General features: G+C 36.8%; 2 protein-coding genes across 3 annotated transcripts in view; one reads left to right on the forward strand and one right to left on the reverse strand.

The window, feature by feature from the left end:
• On the forward strand, nucleotides 1–18,383 carry TADA2A_1 (Transcriptional adapter 2-alpha). Of its 2 annotated transcripts, XM_051214588.1 has the most exons (10): nucleotides 1–706; nucleotides 744–803; nucleotides 839–933; nucleotides 968–1,214; nucleotides 1,249–1,321; nucleotides 6,950–7,994; nucleotides 9,093–9,368; nucleotides 10,131–10,207; nucleotides 14,088–14,156; nucleotides 17,171–18,383. In XM_051214588.1, the coding sequence occupies exons 1-10, from the start codon at nucleotides 608–610 to the stop codon at nucleotides 17,527–17,529; spliced, it is 2,400 nt and encodes a 799-aa protein (XP_051067773.1). In that variant the 5' UTR covers nucleotides 1–607; the 3' UTR covers nucleotides 17,530–18,383. The 2 variants fall into 2 exon arrangements, with proteins under 2 accessions (XP_051067773.1, XP_051067772.1); XM_051214587.1 differs by having other exon boundaries at nucleotides 6,950–14,156.
• The window catches only part of MS3_00006441 (uncharacterized protein), a 24,143-nt gene continuing 20,095 nt past the window's right edge, over nucleotides 14,750–18,797 (reverse strand). Inside the window, exon 10 of the mRNA XM_051214589.1 lies at nucleotides 14,750–14,818. The gene's annotated coding sequence lies outside the window, so the exon portion shown is untranslated. The remainder of the gene's footprint in view (nucleotides 14,819–18,797) is intronic.

Genomic DNA, 18,797 nt, shown 5'->3' on the forward strand with positions numbered 1-18,797 from the left:
TGTTAAATTAATTTACACCCTTGCTGTACTAAAATAGTAGGTTTTCAAAATAACTTTTAACTAAACCCATTATGTAATTATGACTTTAAATACCACAGGTTGTAAGCAGCCGACGAGAACCAACGAGATAAAATGAATTCATGCTATTCTGCTAGAATCTTTGTTCTTGCACTTTAAAAATATTTTAGGGTTCAGTTATCGTAACAACTGGCATTCGATAACAAGAGGCGTGTGTGTGTAGCAGTGTATTTACGAGCGGTTATCAGTGTCATGCTTTGAGGGATTCAAAAAGGAAGTATTCAAGGTCATGCAGTTGTAAACAACTTTTACATTCATTTGTAATAAATGTACAAATTATGGAAATTATCAAGAGAAATGCAAAAAGTATAGAAAAATAACTACGAAATAAGTTTGTCGTGGCTGTCTCCACAAATATCAGCACCTGTTGGTGCATTCAAATGGATTTTGGATATTCACAGTGCTACATATTTGCGAGCAATAACGTAAGTCAATTGACACTGTATCCTTTCCGCTGAAGACTGAAGATCAAAATCTGTAATTCAGATACGTGATAGCAACAAGCGCGAAAAACAACCTTGATGTTACTATGTTTCGCAAGTTGCCAAAATGTTGCTACTGTTTAGAGAAGATCAGTGGCTTCTCTTTTGTGTGCGCTGAATGTACAGTGATAAAGATATGTGTGAAAGTATATTTCTGAGTATATTATTTTACTTTTATGATAGTGCTTTGCATGTGGGGTTGAGGGTGGCAAACATAAAAAAATTCACAAATATATTATAAAGGTAAATTTGATTGCATTGAAACTCACAGACTTTAGCGTTCTGAAGATTGTTATCTCACCGAGAATCATTGGTTGCTTTCAGAAGAATTAAAACTATTAGACGCTCTGGATACTTATGGTTATGGCAACTGGTAAGTGTTTGGTTAATCACTCATATTATCTTAGGGATGAAATATCCGCTCAACTACAGTCACATAGCTCCACAGACTGTCGAGATCATTATGACAAGTTCTATATGTCAGGAATCATGAAAGAACTCATGTGTTCACCTTGCCCGTTTCCTCTTGTTAAAGAACATACTTACCCAAACAAACTTTTCGATTCTGAAGTTGAAAACAATCCCCCATGTGATTTACGATTAGATCATCAGAAGTCACTTGGATACTTGCCATATAGAGATGAATTCGAAATTGTATGTCCATTTATCTGCTTCATATATGTTGTAGGAATATATGAATTCAGCCGAAGAAGTTTTAAATTCTGTTTATACGACATCTAATTGCAATAAACTCGACAAAGGTAAGTAATCTAATGTTTGCAAATTCCCACTCGTTCTCATGGTAAGTATTGATTTAAAGTATTACTTCCCAAAAAAAAATGCTTAAACACTTGGTCGATTTCACTGGCCACAATAATTCCGTATCTTATCGCGCAGTCAAGAGATTATTCTTTGGTTTTTATGCAATTGAGACTTGGTATTGGTTGTGGTCATTGATATAAATATCTCCGGCCGTATAGGGAACCAAAAATCATGACTAAAATCAGTATAGTGTTGACTATCCCATGTTTTGATCAAAATTCACCACAATAGTTATAATATCTTTCTTTTGAACTTTAAACAATTGTTCCATGTTTTTTTCGTCCACTTATATACTTATTCAGTCAGTTTCGTTATTTAGTCTTATCTGTTTCTCAGTGAGACTAAATTATGAACGACCTTTTGGTGACGCCAAAGTGACCTTAAGAAAATCCACCTACTGATTGGTGTCGTCGGGAGGTTATAACTTAGTGTGATAAATTGAGGTTAAGATTCAAGTTTAGGAGGTGGGGTTGGAAATCGAAGTTGGGGTTCTCATCATTGACTGGATTTTAAAGACACTCATCGTTTGACTGTTAAGGGGTTGAATTACCTAACGATTTAAAATATGCAGATGATATAATTCTGTTTGGTAAAGCCGCCTACAAAATTCAGTCTTTTTATCACTTTTTCTAAATGCAAAATGTTGCTTCAGAATTGGTTTGCATTAGCTCCTGAGTTAACGATAGTGAGTGAAGTTGTTGGACACATTGACTGGTTTGGTTATCTCGGGATTCTCATCAGTCATTATGGTCTAGTGTCCAACGAAATCTCTGCATGGACTCCTAAGGCTTGATTAACTATCACCAACTTATGTCATTTATGGCGTAGGCGGTTCGCTCTGTCTTACTTCGTAAGTATGAAAAATGGTCATTAACAATAGCGGATATTCGTAGATTACTAGTATTCGGTCACAGGTATCTTCAAAACACTGCTCATGTATTTTGGGGCCAAGTAGTAAGCAATGTCTGGGTTAGGAATAGGGTACCAGGTAAAGATGAAAAATCGATTGATGAGGTAGTAGTACCTCACCAACCGAGGTAGTTGTGGTATTAATTTAATTTAATTTAAAAACATAAACATTTGTACAACGAAGCACCAAACAGATATGCGCCACATAAGTAATCCGATTTATGTGAGGGCTAGGATACTGCCCTGGTTCCCAAACCGAAGCAGGTAGTTTTCTTAGGGGACTACACTCCGGGCTTCTGACCTACAGGTCTAATGCACAAGGAAGCGCAGCAACGTAAGGAGATGAAGTCCCATGGTAGCCGGTGGCCGACAATTGGTTCATACGCCAATCGTTCCCTCACGACCCTGGAGCCCATGTGAACCATTCGTTTAGAATCAGGGTTTTCCAATTCCCTTAGGTGGATCCTACATATCCACCAGCCCGATTGAAGCACCAGAAAATCGCTTTTTGTCCTCTCAATTTCGCAAATAACACCCCTGTTGTGGGAAGACAGTGAATATGACTTCCCTGGAAGTGGTTGTATGCACGTGGCCATGTGAGAGCATTTTAAGAGCTTCATCTCCCCACTCTTGGCCGTACCAGGGTGTTTGGGGGCCATGTGTTACGTACACCCAACCACCGTTCACCTCAACGGTTTTTTTGTCTAATGTAGAAGTAGGCTAGAAGAAACCTTACTTACTCCAGCTCCTTCCAGTTGTTATTCATCTTTTCCATATCTGCTTTTATTTCCCGACGTAATATGTTCTTTGGCCTTCCTCTTTTCCGCCTTCCTTCAGGATTCCAAGTTAGGGCTTGTCTCGCGATGCAGTTTGACGATTTGCGTGGTTTATGTCCTATCCATTTCCATCATCTTTTCTTAATTTCCTGTTCATCTGGAAGCTGATTTGTTCTCTCCCACAAAAGGCTGTTGCTGATGGTATCCGTCCAATGGATGTTGAGTATCTTGCGTAGACAGTTATTTATAAATACTTGTACCTTCTTGATGGTGGTTGTTGTAGTTCCCCAAGTTTCGGCTCCGTACAGTAGAACTGTCTTGACGTCATATGAGTTCCGGATAATATTTACAATCTTCTCAGGAACTACATAGTGTCGAAGAAGTTTCCATAACGTTCTCCTATCTACACTGTCAAACGCCTTTTCATAATCAATGAAGTTGATGTACAGTGACGAGTTCCATTCAACTGATTGTTCGACAATGATCCGCAGTGTCGCAATTCGGTCTGTGAACGACCGTTCCTTACGGAATCCAGCTTGTTGATCTCGAAGTTGGGCATCTACTGCATCTTTCATCCGGTTCAGCAAAACTCTGTTAAAGACTTTTCCTGGTACTGACAGTAGTGTAATGCCTCTGTAGTTTTCACATTTGCTCAGGTCTCCTTTCTTTGGAATCTTGATGAGGTGTCCTTCTTTCCAATCCATCGGCACTTGTTCCTCCTCCCAAATCTTTTTGAATAGAAGGTGAAGCATGTTTGTATTTACTTCGATGTCTGACTTCAGTGCTTCAGCTGGTATATTGTCGGGTCCTGCTGCTTTCCCGCTCTTGATTTGTCTGATGGTCATTCTGATTTCTTCCGTCGCTGGTGGATTGACATCTATAGGAAGGTGTGTGTGCTCTGCTTCGATGTCCGGTGGATTCATTGGAACCGGACTATTCAGGAGTTCCTCGAAGTATTCTACCCATCTGTTCCACTGTTCTTGAATTTCAGTGATTGGCCTTCCTTCTTTGTCCTTGACCGGTCTCTCTGGTTTACTATATTTCCCTGCTAGTTTCTTCGTTGTATCGTAAAGCTGTTTCATATTTCCTTCTCTTGCAACTTTTTCCGCCGTCGTTGCTAGTTCTTCCACGTATTTATTCTTGTCGGCTCTAATGCTTTTCTTCACTTGCTTGTTTACTTCTATGTATTCAGCTTGTGCTTGAATTTTCTCTGCTCGTGTTCGACTGTTGTTAATAGCTGTCTTCTTGTTCTTCGTTTCTTTGATCTTGTCCAGTGTCTCTATGGAGATCCATTCCTTATGATGGTGCTTCTTTAGACCCAGAACCTCTTGACACGTTGAAGTTAATGCTTTTTGATACTCTTCCAGTTGTCCCCCATAGTAGTTTCTTCTTCCTTCAGTAGATCCTGTAAGGCTTGGAACCTGCTGTTGAGAGCTATCTTGAATTCGTTGATTTTGTTAGTATCTCGAAGAAAGGCTGTGTCGAACCTTTGTAGTGCTGTTTGTCCAGTTGTCCAGTTTTTCTTTAGCTTCAGTTTTAAATTGGCCACAACTAGGTGGTGATCTGAAGCTATATCAGCTCCTCTCCTGGTTCTCACATCTTCCATTGTCCTTCGGAATTTTTTATTGATGCAGATATGATCTATCTGGTTCTCTGTAATGTGGTCCGGTGAGATCCATGTAGCTTTGTGTATACGTTTGTGTGGAAATATTGTGCCTCCTATGACCAATTTGTTGAATGCACATAGATTTGCAAATCTTTCTCCATTTTCGTTCCTCTCACCCAGTCCATGTCGTCCCATGATATCTTCATATCCGGTGTTGTCTATTCCAACTTTGGCATTTAGATCTCCCATCAGAATGATGAGGTCCTTTCTTGGGCACTTCTCTATGATTGACTGCAGCCGCTCGTAAAATTGATCTTTAATGTCGTCGTTGCTATCATTGGTGGGTGCATAACATTGGATAATATTCATTGTGATCCCCTCCTTCTTTGTTTTGAAAGATGCTTTGATGATTCTGGATCCGTGACATTCCCATCCTACAAGTGCATTTCGTGCTACTTTGGACAGCATTAGGGCAACTCCCTGAGTGTGTGGAGCATTTTCCTCTTCATGACCGGAGTATAGTAGCATCTCCCCCGTATTTAGCCTTTGTTGTCCAGCCTGGGGCGGCCAACCCACTGACAACTGGACCGAACGGTATTAATAGGTGTAGACTACCTGGTTGGGTTCCGCGTGATTATCCTAATCAATCGTTAGATACTTCAAATGGTATGGCTCAAAATCGTTCGCAGCGGCGCAGGTGTATCCCTTATTTGTGTTCCTCAAAACTCTGACTAAATTTCCCTTAACTTTTTTTGTGTTTTTACTTCGCCGGTTTATATTTTTTTCGAATGATATCTTTTATACCCAGTCTTTTCCATCACTACTCTTACTGTTGCTACCTCTGCTATTCTGAGACTTGCTCTGACAGTTTCATCTCTCTGTGTTAATGGGGTATGACAAATTGAACCGATGTACATACGTACCAGGTTCTGTGTTGTCACTGACTGGTTGACTTTTATCACGAACCAACATAGGCTTTGATGCCAAAATATTTAACCATGTGAATGAATAGGTTTCGTGCCAAAATCCAAGACTTTCCACCAGCAATTTCACTATTTCTTCCATAGATTATAGTCTTGCCTATCTCCCCGTGTATTAGGTTTTTTATTTTTTCAACCTGTCTTGGTGTTAAAAGCATTTAACCACATCAAGTCACATATCCATCATTACCTAACTCTAATTTAGTCATGACATATTGAACTATTTGAATATTTTATGCTTAACCAAACTATCCACAACACCCTGTTCGTCCTTTTATTAATTTATCCCACGCATTATTTAGTATCGTGCTTTAGTGAAGTATTTTGGCTTCAGTATTGGGTACAATTTTCGGTGTGTCAAACACAACCCTGTCTTTATATACTCTCGTTGGAATCTAAAAATCAACAGACTGATTTACAACTTGTTACTGATGGTCACTGGGAAATTTTTGTGTTATTTTATAGCTCTTCTGTTCTTTATTGTTTATAACCAAGTATTTACTTTCCTCTACCTATTGAATCCTCAAACTAGGTTAACCTTTCCTCGGAATATAGTACCAACGTTCTTTCTCGAGCTTACATTTTAATGGAAATAAAAAATTGACAATTTCGAGCTTGTGTGTAATATATTATAAATCATACCTCGAGATGTTTCTTACTCAATTTTGAGTAATCGATGAGTCTTTAAGCCTCCAAAATATTCAGAGCTCAGAAACGATGAAAATTATGAATGTACTGGTTTAAAGGTCATAAAAAATGTGATTAACAATAAATGTTAGTGGCTGTTAATCTAACCGTTAGCTAATCGTATAAGCAACTCAACCTTTGTTGAGTAAATATGTGCACAAATAGTTGAATTTAGCCGTAACAAAATTATTCTCGTGTTTGGATGGTGGAAGCCTTATCTACCAACAATGTCTTTTTCGTTGCACTGAGCCATCTCAGTTTTTGTTCCTAATCTCTATTCCAAGTTATAACAGTGAAAATCGAAGTTAGCTACATGAAAGCTCATGCTCGAAAATGATTTTAGCCTTCATAAAATTTCGAATTTGAGATGATTGCTAAAGTAGAATTTAAAAAGGGACCACGTTACATTGAACAGAATCACATCAAAATGTTGTTGAATAGATAGTCAAAATCCATAAATGTCAGGGAATTTAGAAATTTATGGAGTAATATTTTATTGTTCAAAGGTTGGTTTATTCTACTTTGAATATTTTAAGAAGAATACTACATTTAGGTTACTTACACGTTAGCTAACCCATTTTCTCTACTTTGTTTTTTATGCCACACTAGCTTTCTATTTAGCATTGATGGGTATTTACAATCAATATATACAGGAGCGTCATTTCCGTCATCGTTTGGCACGTTCACACAATCTAATTACTCACCTTATGCGTGACCTGATCCGTAACCAATCAAAGCAGAAGTTATCCAACTGTATATCCAAGTCTGGGGTAATCAAAAGAGGATGCTACGCCAAACGGTCGAGTCATCTAAGTATTTCTCGAATCAAAAAGGTTAATCGGAAATTATGTTACAGTGATAGTTTCAGGGAACGAGAAACTGCATATTCCCCTAAACTAAAAGGTTGTGTTGATCGGATTAGTGATTTTAATTTTAATTCTAATGCTATGATAAATGAACGTGTGGACGCCAAAGTTTTCGGTCAGTCCCTAGCTTTGACACAAAACCATTTGAATTGTTCATATGAATCAATGCCGACGCCTAATCTACAACAATACTGCATATCCCACCAGGTTCTGAAAAATAATAATAAGGATTCCTCTACAGCCAGTTTAAATATCCCCGGAATGAGTAAAAAATTTGCTGTACCAAATGCCACTAAAACATTTCTTGTCCGCGGTGATTCATGGCTGACTGAGTCTTGTACCTCATCAGAAATCCTTGACTCTGGTATTAGTTCTGCAGAATCCTCTTCCAATTCTACAACTTCGTGTGGCAATTTTAGTGACCAGTTAAATTCAAACCCCCTCAAATCAACCATTGATTTGCAGCTATCCAGTCAAACAGTTTCTGCTCGCCCTCGATCTAATTCCGATTCCGCTTATGATACCGGTATATTGAGATTAAAGACCAAATATCCTAGCTGGAATGATCAAACCTTACCATCGAATAGATTGACCAACAGTGCATTTTCAGAGATTGATCCTGTGCAAAACGTAATCGGATGTCTTTTCCAACCTGCTGAAGAAGTAAAGACTCCCTTGTTTGCACCTCGGAGACGGCGTCGGGGACATCCACCCAGAAAATTTAAAACGATATCATGTTTATCTCACAATCAGAGTACTGGGCAACAAAATACACAAAAATTCTTAAAGTAAGTTTTTATTTAATAAATATAATAATATCTTTATAACTTCACATACCACTTTTCCTGTTTTTATTTATGAATATAAAGTTGTTGGTGTACGTAGATATTTTTGGAATTAATTTTGATACTTACCGTTAAAATCTAACTTCCTTGCACAAGTAAAGATAAGTGTATTTGGATTTTAACTGTACAATGTTTTATGAAAAACAGAGGTACTAACTGATCACCCCAACTGAATTTGGTTACTGAACTGGTAAAAATCGAGTGCTAGAAATGTTATCAACCTTGGAAATGTATGTTTTTGCATATGCTACCAGTTGTTCTGGTATTTTGGTAGCCACCTGGTGAAATGATTTTATAAAAATACTCCTACTTATATATTGGAAGGTGTCCCATTCTGTCCAAAGTTGGCCTTGATTTAGGTTAAGTAACTGACCAGTTCACTTTATGATAAAATAACGTTTCACATATCCGGAAAAAATCCACTATTGTAGTAATATTCTGAAAGTCTACTGTATTTGTTGTTAAAAATATCAAGCTTAATCTACTGCCACTCCGTAATCAATATTGTGGATACTTTGTAAATGTTCAAGTACCTCACTCTATTGGCCCGGTCAGCTTTTGGAAATTAGACACTTCTCATTCAGGTCGTGAAGAGAATAGTCACATCGTTATCCAAAATATACGTATGCTTATTGTATACCAGTAATATCTGTTTCTAAAGAGCTGTATTATTATTGACTCGTAGATGGGAAAATTTCCCTGTAATTGTGTTCATTATCGCCCTTCTGATTACGCAAGCTGAATTAGATTGTATAAAAATCAACCACACTAAACTGTACTGTAAATACACTACAGTGAATATCCTGTTGGTAATGCACTAAGTCTCGCCTACAGTTGTCTAATATTTTCTTGAAGTTGTCTTCGATTTCCAATATGTACCTATTAGAGTTTGTCAGATAACCTTAAAATATTTCTACTGGCGAACATTTGGTGGAATATAGGTATACTAGACGGAAAAAGCTAGGATGCGATTAATTTATAGAATTACCTGGTCGGTCATAAAACTTCATCCTTTGATATAATCCAAGCCCTTTTTTGTAGGTGTAACATATCAAGCTCAGAAAATGTTAATATTGAATCTTGTGGAGAAATTCAGTATCATACACCTGGGAATGAGATACTTCAGATTGATATTTCATCGAATTCGGATATATACAATTCTCTTAAAAGTCTTACATGGCTCGCTGAAAATGTAGAGACCCCATTAACGGTCCCCGTACATCGCCGTCGTGGACGTCCACCTCGTCATCCTAGAATACCATCTTCTATTTCTCAAAGTGTTTATAGTGCTAAAAGTTATGAAAAAACGTTTCTTACGTAAGTCATTTTTATCTTAGTTCAGAGATTAGTATTTCCCTAAAGTTTCTATTTTTCTAAATTCCATATGACAATGGTCTGTTGACAGTACACATTCGTTGATGTATCATCTGGCAAATAATCAATTATTCATGCATTCTGTGGGGTAATTTTCCGAAAACCGGAAGTTAGGAAAACTCAACCGTACGGATGAATCGCTGACTCTGGTAGAACTTCGAGGATCAGTTTAATTGAGTTTTAAGGGTTTTCTAACTAACCGAAATTCAATCTTATTTGAATTGGGATGCTAGAAATAAATCATCATAACTTTGAGTTAAATAAACTAACTAACCTTCTTTTCAACATTAAAGAGAAACTCATTCTCATTGGAATAACAATCAATGTAATTAAAATATGATTACTATCCGCCGATGAAAATGTTAATGACAGATTATAAATAAAAGTAGGAAAATAAGTAAAGTTCAAAGTGTTCCCAGGTCGAATAAAGTAAGATACCGAATTCATTCTTAAACCTTGTATTACTTCTGGGTAGTCAATAAAGTCAAAATCGTGTACTCCTCAAAGTCAAAAGATACCATGTGATGTGATCATTTTAATAACTTGAATATTTCAATAAAACACTTCTTCCCTACGGAGTCATCAATTTTTTTCACAAGAAAATCACTATATATATATATCCTCAACGTAACATGCTCCTCACAGAATTATTTTGTCATTTGTATTCGTAAACAATTGACTATTTTCTTCTTGTTCAACTTAAAGGCATCCTCAGTGGCTGAAACCATTCTTTCGTTATCTTTCTACGTCAGAAGCAGAGACATTCCTTAAAAATTTAGAACGTAAGTATGAAATATTTTAATGGAAAATATATTTATCTATTCAAGCGCACAAATCTTAGAACATAACACAAACGAAAACTGACTACTGTAAACAAACAAAGGAGAGATTGATAATGCAGTCAACAAATAAATAATTAGAAATATCATGTAGTAAAAGACAGTTCGGTTAAAAATACATCCAAGAAAGGTTTCTTCCAGTTAAGGAAGCTTATCTCACTTTATGAAGTGCACAATAAAACCCTAAATTAGGGTTGCCACAGGCTTTTTATCTGAACTATATTTGGTACCATCAGAATCCATTGATTTGCACAACCATGAATTCGAAAATGCCAGTCCTATATGGTTACCCTTCATAGCACGACGCTTACTTACCTACTTACGCCTGTTACCATTCATGGAAGAGCATAGGCCACCCACCAACATTCTCCAACAAACTTTATCCTGGGCAATCCTCTTCAGTTGTTTCCAGTTGCTATTCATTTCTTTCATGTATGCTTCCATTTCTCTCTGCAGTGTGTCCTTTTGCCTTCTTTCTTCTTTCCAATTCAGGGTTCCAAGTTAGGGCTTACCCCGTGATGCAGTTTGATGATTTCGGAAATGTATGACCTATCCACTTCCAACATCTTTTCCTAATTTCCCCCTTCAGCTGGAAATCGGTTTGTCCTCTCTCACAGTAGGTTGTTTCTGGTGATATCCGGTCAACGGACACTGAGTATCTTGCGTAGACATTTGTTTACAAATATCTGTACTTCTTTGATGATGGTTATTGTAGTTCTAGAAGTCTCAGATCTGTAAAGTAGGACTGTCTTGACGTTTGTATTGAAGATTCTGATTTTGATATTGGTTGACAGACAGTTGTTTAGAGTCCCATATGTTCTTCAATTGTATGAATGCTGTCCTTGTTTTGTCAATTCCTGCCTTTACATCTACATCAGATCACCCCTCTTCGTTGATGATACTGCCCAGGTGCGTGGAAGTTTCCACCTCTTCCAGAGCTTCTCCATCAAGTGTGACTGGGTTGGTGTTCTCTGTGTTGTATTTAGGGATCTTACTTTTTTCCCTGTATATGCTGAGGCCTATTGATACAGAGGCTGCTGCTCCACTAGTTGTTTGTACCTTCATTTGTCAATGTGTATGAGATAGAAGGGTCAGGTCATCTGCGATGTCTGGGTCGTCCATCTACATCCAAGCTATCCATCATATTTCGTGCTTCCTCTGAGATGTGAAGGCCTTCATAATCCAGTCAACCATCAGAAGAAAGAGAGAAAGGGTGGGAGCAAGAAATCTTGTCCGACTCCGGTCCTCACTTGGAATGCATCTGTCATCGGTTCCCCATACACCACTTTGCAGTGTAGTCCGTTGTATAAATCTTGTATAATGTCGACGATTTTCCCAGTTAAAGCATAGTGTTGAAGACGATTCCACAAGGTTCTCTTATCCACATTGTTTAACACTTATAGTCAAGGAAGTTGATGTGTGGTGACGAATTCAATTGAAGTGATTGCTCAACAATGATATGTAGTGTCGTGATTTGGTCTATGCACAACCGATCCTTACGAAATCGGGTCTGTTGATTTCGAAGTTGGGTATCTACTGATTCTTTCATCCGGTTCAACAACAATCTATTGAGAACTCCTGTTACTGATATTAGTATGATACTATTGTATTTGTCACACTTGTCGAGATCTCTTTTCCTTGTCCTTCTTTTCAGTCTGTCGGTAGCACTTGTTCTTTCTTTCTTGCTGTTCAGCACCTCCAGACACGTTGAAGTTAGAGCTTCTTTGATCCCTTTACAGTTGTTTTCCATAATGCTTTTCTGTTCTTTGGGTAGATCTCACCATTCTCGTTCGTTTCTCCCAGTCAGTCTATGCCGTCACATGATATCTTCATAACCGTTGTTGTCCATTCCGACATTGGCGTTTCGATCTCTTATCAGTATGTTCAGGCCCTTTCCTGAACACTTGACTATGATCGATTGCAGCCTCATAAAACTGATCTTTGTCGTCATCATTGCTATCATTGTTGGGTGCATAAGATTGGATAACATTCCCTCCCTCTTTGTTTTGAATGATGCTTTGATGATCCTGGGTCCATGAGTTTCCCATTGTGTAAGGGCTTTGCGTGCTTGTTTGGTCAGCAACAGATCAACCCCCTGTGTGTAGAGAATTTACTTATTCGTGACCAGAATAAAACAGCATCTTTTCTGTCTAATTTGTGTCCAATGGGTTCCATGTATTCGGAAAACCGCCACGTTGTATCTCCTCATTTCTGTTGCTGTTTGACTGGTCCTTCCGATCTCTCACATTGTCCGAACATTCCATGTATCCATAGTATTGTTTGTTGTGGTTGTTAGGAGGAACATCGGCTTCGTGACTTCCTAAGAATCTCTGCTTTCACTATGAGGCGTCATAGTTCTTCCTTCAACTCGGAGGGCGAAGTTTAAATGGTTTAAGTTGTTTGTTCTGGTTAGCGTTTTTTAGCAAAGTTGTTTTCCACAGGATAAGGTTGATGACCCTATGTCCAACTCACTTTAGCCGGTCATGGGACCGGCAGTAGATCTAGAAGAGCTACAGGCGGAGTTTCATAGCACGACAGCGTGCCATAAACTAACCACCTCTCTGCTTCTTCTACCAGATTCCAGAGTCGGGAAATAATGCACAAATGGAGGTCTCTGAGGTGATATTCATAATACGTAACCAAGCGACAGAAGCTTGTGTTTCAATATAGTTACGCCGATCGGATGATCGTTACTGCGCCCAAATACACATTGCCAGACTACTGCATTACTAACATGGTGTTGGTTCTGGATGTGAGAAAACCATCGGAGACCGACAATCGGATACGGAGAGTTGCTAAACCTCCTCGTCTTGAAGGCGCCAGGTTTACAAGCCCATGGTGTAACCGCTCTCACATACATGTTTTGAACTCGACTATGGTTGAATATGATGGATATAGAACTATATGACTTAAATCCTCTGGGTTAGTAAGAAATATATATTATTCTCCTAAGATGATATTGAACCTGTGTACGACTGTTACTGACTTGTTGTTCTTTAGAATGAGAAATTAGGTCTGATAAACAAACTCGTTAATACAACATCTCTGTGTATTATCCTCCATATTAAATACTTTTGGATAGCTATTAGGTCAAAGCAATTTGTAAGAGTTCATACTCGAGCTTCATAAGAAATGTGTTTTCAATAATGGTTGGTTATGATGTTCTTACCTTAACCCAGCTAACATATGGTCTATAAGTAAAATTAACCTTTATTACCATCTCAATACTTAATCCCCTTAAAATAAGCTTTTTATTTCTTACTTCGATTCTACTCACTTAGAAATTACAACCGTAAAATAGTGATCGGCTTAACTTGTAGCTAAATTTTAATCCTGTTTATTTGTAGCCTAGCGCTTGATATTTGTTCAACAGGTGGTGTTAGGTTATAAATCCCTACATAAACCACATGTTTTTAGCAAAACATTTATCTGATATTTCACAAGAGAATCAACATTCATTGCATCGGTGTAAATATAGGTATCATGTAGATAAATGATGACAATGTGAGCTGACTTCTTTTGCGGTTACGAAGAACGTTGATGATTAGGCGAAAGTTCTGTTAAGGATGTGAAATACTATGTTATACTGTAACGCTCATTATAAGTTTTTTAAGACTAGTGCGTAGGTTAATTCAGAAATTTGGACAGTCTTTAGTGTACTGACTTGAAACTGATAAACTACAAGTATTTCAAATATTTGGATGACTAGAATTCGAATAAATTACTTCACATAGGACAATGTTAATTCTTTTGTTAACAAGTTTGTTTTTTCTTACAGAATAATTCGTCTTCATTTATATCTGTTAATGTACTTTTATTGAAGGTGAACGCATACTACGTATTGAACTTAGTCAGCTGATACAAGATTACTGTAGATTCTCCATGAAAACAGGTGACTTTTATTCAATAACATAAATTATTATATAACTTTCGAATAATTTGTTGTAAAGTGCTTTTCTCTCTTAATCACTTCTTTCGTTTTATTAGTTAGATATTTCAGTTGTTACTTTTTCGTTTGATCTTGAGAAATTTTCACACTAGTCGAAAATAAATATACTCAGAACGTTTTGCACGTTCGCGATACATAATTGAGTTCTCTAGAGCTTGATTTTTTCTCGGCGTGATGTTTTACTCGTTTAATAACTCCAATCAGTCAACGTTTGTTTAAAGATTATTTTTTTCGTTCTTCAAAGTAGTTATGGTAGGACAAGTAGCAAAGTAACCGACTCCCTTCTTATGAACACTTCTGAATATTAGAATGCATATATGGAAATTTATTTACCATATCATTCGAAATCAGTCAATTATCCTTTGTCATATTCACATACAATAGTTCAGTTATTTACATTAAACCTAATTGGTTTATTTAGAAAACACTGACCATTGAATCACATCTTAAATATGATTATTTAAAAATCGGAATTGTGTTCAATAACGTATATTTCGTTTGGTTGGAGAGAGCAGTTACGGAAATTTATCTCTATTCAGTCACCTAGTCAATATACGGGTGTTGATGTACTTCTGTTTATTGAAAATTTTTTGATAATTAACAGCCTAAAAGATTAAACAAAACTGGCTTAATAACTAAACACATTATATATACATAAGGTCAAAGCAATCCACGCACACAAACAATAAAGTGCTTAGATATAAAAGTCCTCGAATGCCCTGGTACGTCCGCGGGTTGGGAGAGTCCGTTCTCCCTCACGAAATGCTCTCACATGGCCGTGCGTATACAACCACTGCCAGGGAAGTTCTACTTACTGCCTTCTGGTGGCGGGGTTGTTGTTTACAAAATTGAGATGATGAAAAGCGAATGTTCGGAGCTTTAAACGGGGTCGCGGACACAGAGGTCTTCAGGATCCTAAGGGAATAAATGGCGTATGAACTAATTGTTGGACACCGGCAACCATGGAACTGCATCTCCTAACGTGTTGCTCCACTGCCATGTGGATTAGCCCTGTAGGTCAATGGCTCGAAGTGTAGCCCTCTAAGAAAACCACCTGCTTCGATCTGGGCACCCGGGGAGTATTCCAGCCCTCACACAAATCAAATGATTTATGTGGTGCATATATATCTGGTGCCTCGTTGGATCAATGCTTATGTGTTTAAGTAAGTGAATTTAAAATAGATAAGGAAGAAGTATAACCAAAGTCAAGTAATAATCGTATCTCTCATTTGTGTCCACTATGTTTCTCAAGATATCATAGGAATGAATACTCAATAATTGGTTGCAAGTCTAAATTCATTTATGTTAACTGCTAGATACCCACTTGGTGGTCTAGAGGTTAAGTAAATTCTTGTTGTGAGACCTAAATATCCTGGATTCGATCCCTAGTGGGGTCGTTGATGAACACTGCCGAAAAGTTCCATACAAGAGCAAAAGTTGTCTAGTGCTCCCTAGTTTTCAATCGTTGCAGTATTGTCAATCTATAATGTAAAACTACAGATCTTGCGATTTCTAGTCCCTCGTGCTAGATTCAGTCACCTCAAGACGTCTTATAAATATTTCGAAATTCAAACAATCACTACTGTTTTAACTTGATTTGTTCCTTGTAACAATCATAAGTAGCTGGTATACATACATCCGTAATCTGATTGTTGTACTCGAGTTTACAAGACTATAATCCACCACAAATTTTATGTGTTCGGCTCAAAGCAATAGGTTTTGTGTGCGGGCTAGTGATACTACGCGGCATCTCTAATTGTAATAAAGGAGAATCAGCGTTCAAACCTACGACTATATAGCTCAAAGTAGAATGATTTACCACTTCATTTAGCTGGTAATGATTGGTCATTTCATCATACATTGCATCAAAATTTCATGTTTCTTATTGTTTCATAACTATTCTGCTCATTCCTGCTTTTCCTCTACGTTTATTTTCCAACATGTATGTGGCTAAGCTGTGACCTGGTTAATTTAACTACGACTATTTAGTTAATCTAAATTTTCTTTCGAGTAATATTTCTAGCATACTCGTCGTCTGTTCAAATAATCACTTTTATGATGGGGTAAAAAGATGACATTATTTAGGTCAATATTTTCTTGTACCGATTTAGTATAAAATTCGCTCAATATGAAAAGTGTGAATTCTCGTTCAGTTTGACAATTATATTCTCTGTATCAATTCAGGTGCAAAAAATTTATTGTTTGCTTTTACAATAACTCATTGTATTTCACCTATGTGATATTGTGTTCCTAATTTGCGTCACGATATTTACAATGGTTCTCTTTTTGAAGTATGTGTTTTAGGATCGAGAAATTGCAAGGGTTCTGAATTGTTAATTATGCGCAGTATGACTTTGAACTCAATAGAGTCTATGCGTACGTGACTGCGGCGATACACGCCCAGACAACAGAGACCGCCAGAGATATAACAACGAAGACTGGAATGTAATGATCACTCATTATGTTCACCGATAATCTCTTAATGACTTTTTATATATCTTAACAATCGGTAGGAGTGATCATTAAAGGCTCCTTTTCCCGGTTTACCAAATGAATCTTGAAACTGTAGTCTATAAGTCCAAAACTGTTAGCCATAAATAGTGAAGGATGTGGAATTTTCTCACAGAAAAATTGAGGGGAAGATGAGTGTGGAAAAAACGGTGGAAAACGTAATAAAAATGAGGAGAAATAGGAATTATTTGACTATTAAGCAAGCAATTGTTTCTCCTCACTTGCTTATGTATCCCAGTCTATTTTACTTCAATTAGTACTTTTTCAAAAATATTTTGGCTAATTATTTTAGTAAATGTAGTTCACTATCATCATACAACTTAGTGTCATTACCAAACTAACTCCAAACTCAATATTAAGGAAAAATTGCCTATTGTGAAACTATTTCTTATTAGTAGTTTGTACTTCTTAGCCTGGTCTAATTTTTTTTGTTTGATATGTTTTAGCAGTGACCGATTGTGTAGTTCGTGAGGATTCATCTAGTCGTTTCGATCTCTACAAGAATTCTTCATCATGTTCTTCCACCTCCACTTCTCCTCTGCCCCCGCCGCCATCTACTCCAATCTCCAAAAAGTCATCAACTTCATCTGTTCATCACCGGCTGTCCAATTTTGTGAAGTTACGGAAACTTAAACGATCATTCAGTACAACTACGCGAAAACCGGTTCATAATTTTGCTTCGAATAAAAGGAATCAATATCGCAGTTATGCACATTATAATAATCATAATCTTCGACGAATTAATTTCGCTAATAGAATTAATCAAAAAATTAGTTGTAAACGAACACGAACTGTTTTTAATTAATGTTCAATAATCTTTCTTAATATTTTAATTCTCAGGTTGATTACTTCATTGTTTATACAATGTTCTTCTCGCTGTGTGACCTAAACATATCCACACACAATTTCAGTTCTAATTGTTAATTTTAGCTAGGACCTTCTTTATTGTTAGCAATAAAATAATAATGAATTGTACATATCATTCTATGTACATTCCTAATACTAGAACTAATGAATTCATAATCAATATGAGACATATAAGCTGATAATTTGTGTCTTACTCTGCTTCACACAATTAGACTTTTAAAAGTGACACTGAAAATATTATACGGTTTATTCAAATGATTTTAAACCAAATTTCGTTTACTGATAAACCTACTCACAGTGAAACTAACAATACTTATTACTGTTAACCTGTACTCATCTCAATTTATTATTAATATTTAGTTGTCATCAAATTTATTTTGTTTGGCTGTGTCCTTCCTTGTTAACCTTTTAATAATCGAACTTCTAGTGTATTGGTATGCCTTGGTAGGTGACTGTTTCTATCATTTTTAGATGTTTTTTTCATTTGTTTTCCTGTTACTTCTTGCTTAGATTGTTCCTTACTTCCACACGTTAATTCCTTCGAGTAAATCAACGATCAATTGCTCAAATTAACATTGTTTATATTATTAGGTTTTTAATAGGTGTTCCATTTGAAGGCAAAGCAACGATCCCTTCGATTCCCAAATCAATTCATTAAGTGTTATATATATGGTACATTTATCCTGTATTACGTAAGGTGTTATAATACTAATTTTTATTCTGAATGCGTTTATGTATGTATATCGTGTTTTCTGTAGTTATGTTTCAATAATATCTTTATTATGCTTGTTATGCTGGATATGTTCAGAGTCATCTAGAAAAAGGATGTACGGAAAACTCAGAGCTATATTGCAATCACGTAGTATTATCCCGTCTTAAATCCAAGCAGGAAATAAGAGATGTATATTTATAAAAGTTTAAGTTTTTTCGTTGCTGATATTAGAGACTGAAGTTTATCAATCTCAACTGGGATCCTGAGAGAATTACCTCAATAATGCCTTTACCTACGAGTTTTTAGTTTTACATACATATAAATTAATTCCCGCCAAACAATTTAGTGGCTATCTTGACTCACTGAATTACGCTCTAGGGTTTAAGTCGAAATTTACAGGAGGAAAGTCTCAGTACGAACATCAACTGTGGGATACAAGCATATCTAACTAACTAGCCCTATTTAGGGAGAAAGACGCGTTTTGGATTCCGTAA

Source organism: Schistosoma haematobium, chromosome 2 (assembly GCF_000699445.3).
Source record: "Schistosoma haematobium chromosome 2, whole genome shotgun sequence".
NCBI lineage: Eukaryota > Metazoa > Platyhelminthes > Trematoda > Strigeidida > Schistosomatidae > Schistosoma > Schistosoma haematobium.

Bases quoted from the DNA above. Each gene is read 5' to 3' on its own strand.
- TADA2A_1 (XM_051214588.1), top strand. From the start codon at position 608: ATGTTTCGCAAGTTGCCAAAATGTTGCTACTGTTTAGAGAAGATCAGT. The intron at 707-743 runs GTATATTTCTGA...CTTTTATGATAG, and splicing joins TGATAAAGATATGTGTGAAA to TGCTTTGCATGTGGGGTTGA. The intron at 10,208-14,087 runs GTAAGTATGAAA...CTTTTATTGAAG, and splicing joins ATTCCTTAAAAATTTAGAAC to GTGAACGCATACTACGTATT.